Source organism: Perkinsus marinus, assembly GCF_000006405.1.
Source record: "Perkinsus marinus ATCC 50983 genomic scaffold scf_1104296951426, whole genome shotgun sequence".
Taxonomy (NCBI): domain Eukaryota; phylum Perkinsozoa; order Perkinsida; family Perkinsidae; genus Perkinsus; species Perkinsus marinus.
In genome coordinates, this window is record NW_003209301.1 from 765 (window position 1) to 2,774 (window position 2,010).

General features: G+C 49.4%; 1 protein-coding gene across 1 annotated transcript; it reads right to left on the reverse strand.

Moving 5' to 3' along the window:
- Positions 1-841: 841 nt before the first annotated feature.
- Positions 842-1,957, reverse strand: Pmar_PMAR010570 (hypothetical protein; the record flags this gene model as incomplete). The annotated part of the gene is made up of 1 exon (XM_002777584.1): positions 842-1,957. One exon carries the CDS (start codon positions 1,955-1,957, stop codon positions 842-844), a length of 1,116 nt encoding a protein of 371 aa, XP_002777630.1.
- Between the last annotated feature and the right edge of the window lie 53 nt (positions 1,958-2,010).

The following is a 2,010-nucleotide window of genomic DNA, read 5'->3' on the forward strand; positions in this document are numbered from 1 at the left end:
AGGCTCGGGTCACTCCTGTTCATACAACGCGAGAAGACCAGCCCCAGGTGTTCTGTCGTGAGATCAGAGGGGCGCCAAAAGCGCTCCCAATCATAGGAGCGCCATTGAAGCTCCTAGTGAGAGGTTTACTTTTTTGTGGCAACAGAATTATACACGTCTGGCGTGGTAGATTACACGAGCCACAAGTGGAACGTTCATTAACAGCCTTAACCAGTCAAGCAAGCGAACAAAACGCGCAAGGGAACAGGCCTGAGAGGTCTATCGAACAAACACGCCGAGACATGTTGGTCTCCTACAACCGGGACGGGAAGAAAAAACAAATATTACAGGGCAACCCGAAACCCGAACTGTTATCCGAGGCTGAGCTCTTATTGACGGAAAGCAAGACTGTTATGAGGCTGTTATGCAAGACTAGGCTGTTATGCAAGGCAAGGCGCAAGGCAAGCTGTTATGCTGTAGGGATAGTAACCTCCTAATAATGGAACTCAATACACGACAAGTGAGCAGAGATAACCTTGTACGAGAGCGGACGTACAATAGAGTAGAACGTATCGGGATACGTTACGTTACAACTTATAACTGTGATTACAAACTACGTATGAGCTACTACTAGCTCTAGCTTTGCAGCACCTTAGCACGCAGGGACAATTGTGTTCGGACCGAAAATTGGGGGACAAGGAAACAATGTGGCACAATGGTCGAGCCACTGGCACAACATTCCTCCCTACCAGGTCCGAACCCAAGAGGACCTTAACGGACAAAAGGGGTAAGTATAGACACGGACATAAAAATAAAATTTACACTAATTACGGACAGAAAGAATTACCATTATCAATCCCAATTATCTTCCTTCTTCGGCTTCCTCGATATCAGCGGGCCTCATACGACGCGAACGGAACCGAGCCAACTTCTCGTAAAATCTCGCCAAATCTTCGACCAAGTGCTCATAAGATATCCGCCCAGTGTTAATAGCATTGTGATAATATATCGGCAGCTCATCACGATGACGTGCACGGACAACTTCAATATCAGTCGAACGGCCAAAATAGAAGACCTCAAAGGCCTTCCTTTCAAAGGCGTCACTGGGCACGGAACGGGCAAGAGCGGACGGAGAGGTAGCTTCGGCTCTCAGCAGGGCTAATGCCTTGAGTTCGTCAGCAGTCAGACCAGACCAACGAAGGTCAGGGCCAAGAGAATCGGCCTTCCAAGCTTTGCGAGACCGGAAGACATACACTTGACGGTCCAAATGTAGCAACGGGCGATAGAAACCGGCACGATTCAGTAAGTAGACGGCCTCCTCAGCATGTCTTGCACAGCAAAATACAAGATTGCATTCATTCCTCATACAAGAACGGGCAGGATAGTCGTCATACTTCTGCTTATCAGTGTGAGAGAAGACGCACTGAATTTTCGTACCGGAACGGGCAGCCCAACGATAGACCTCTGAAGCGATAGGAACATAGGAGTTGAAGGGGTCATCTTCACGACCAGCCGCTAACCCCGATAAGATAAGTACCCGACCGTCCAGAGAACGGGCAGATAAATTCTTCGGGCTTGGACAAAATCCAGCGACAGCAAAGCCACAGATATACCTATCAGAATCCACGACTTCCTTGTAGCAGGCAGCGGACACAGACGAGCGAATGGTTTCCCAGTAGTATAACCAGGAGGAAACTTCTTCTTGTTGCCAGGACAACTCCTCCCCCTCTCGAGGCTCAGGAACGGACAGGCGATCGATCCAAGAAAAGTCTGGATGCACCTTATCCAGGTTTAACAGATTGAACCATGTACAAGGGGCATGAGAGAACTCAGGACCAACCACATCGTAGGCTCCAGCATGAGGTGGGGAATTGTCTCCTTCCGAAGAAGGGGCGTCTTGTAAGGCGACCGACAAGGCCCACTCCGCGGACAAGGGGTAGGAAACATAGAACCTGCCTTCGTCAGAAGAGGGAGCCATAAACCGTTGATCTTCTTGTTCTTGCTCCAAATCTCGAGAGACATCGTCAGCCG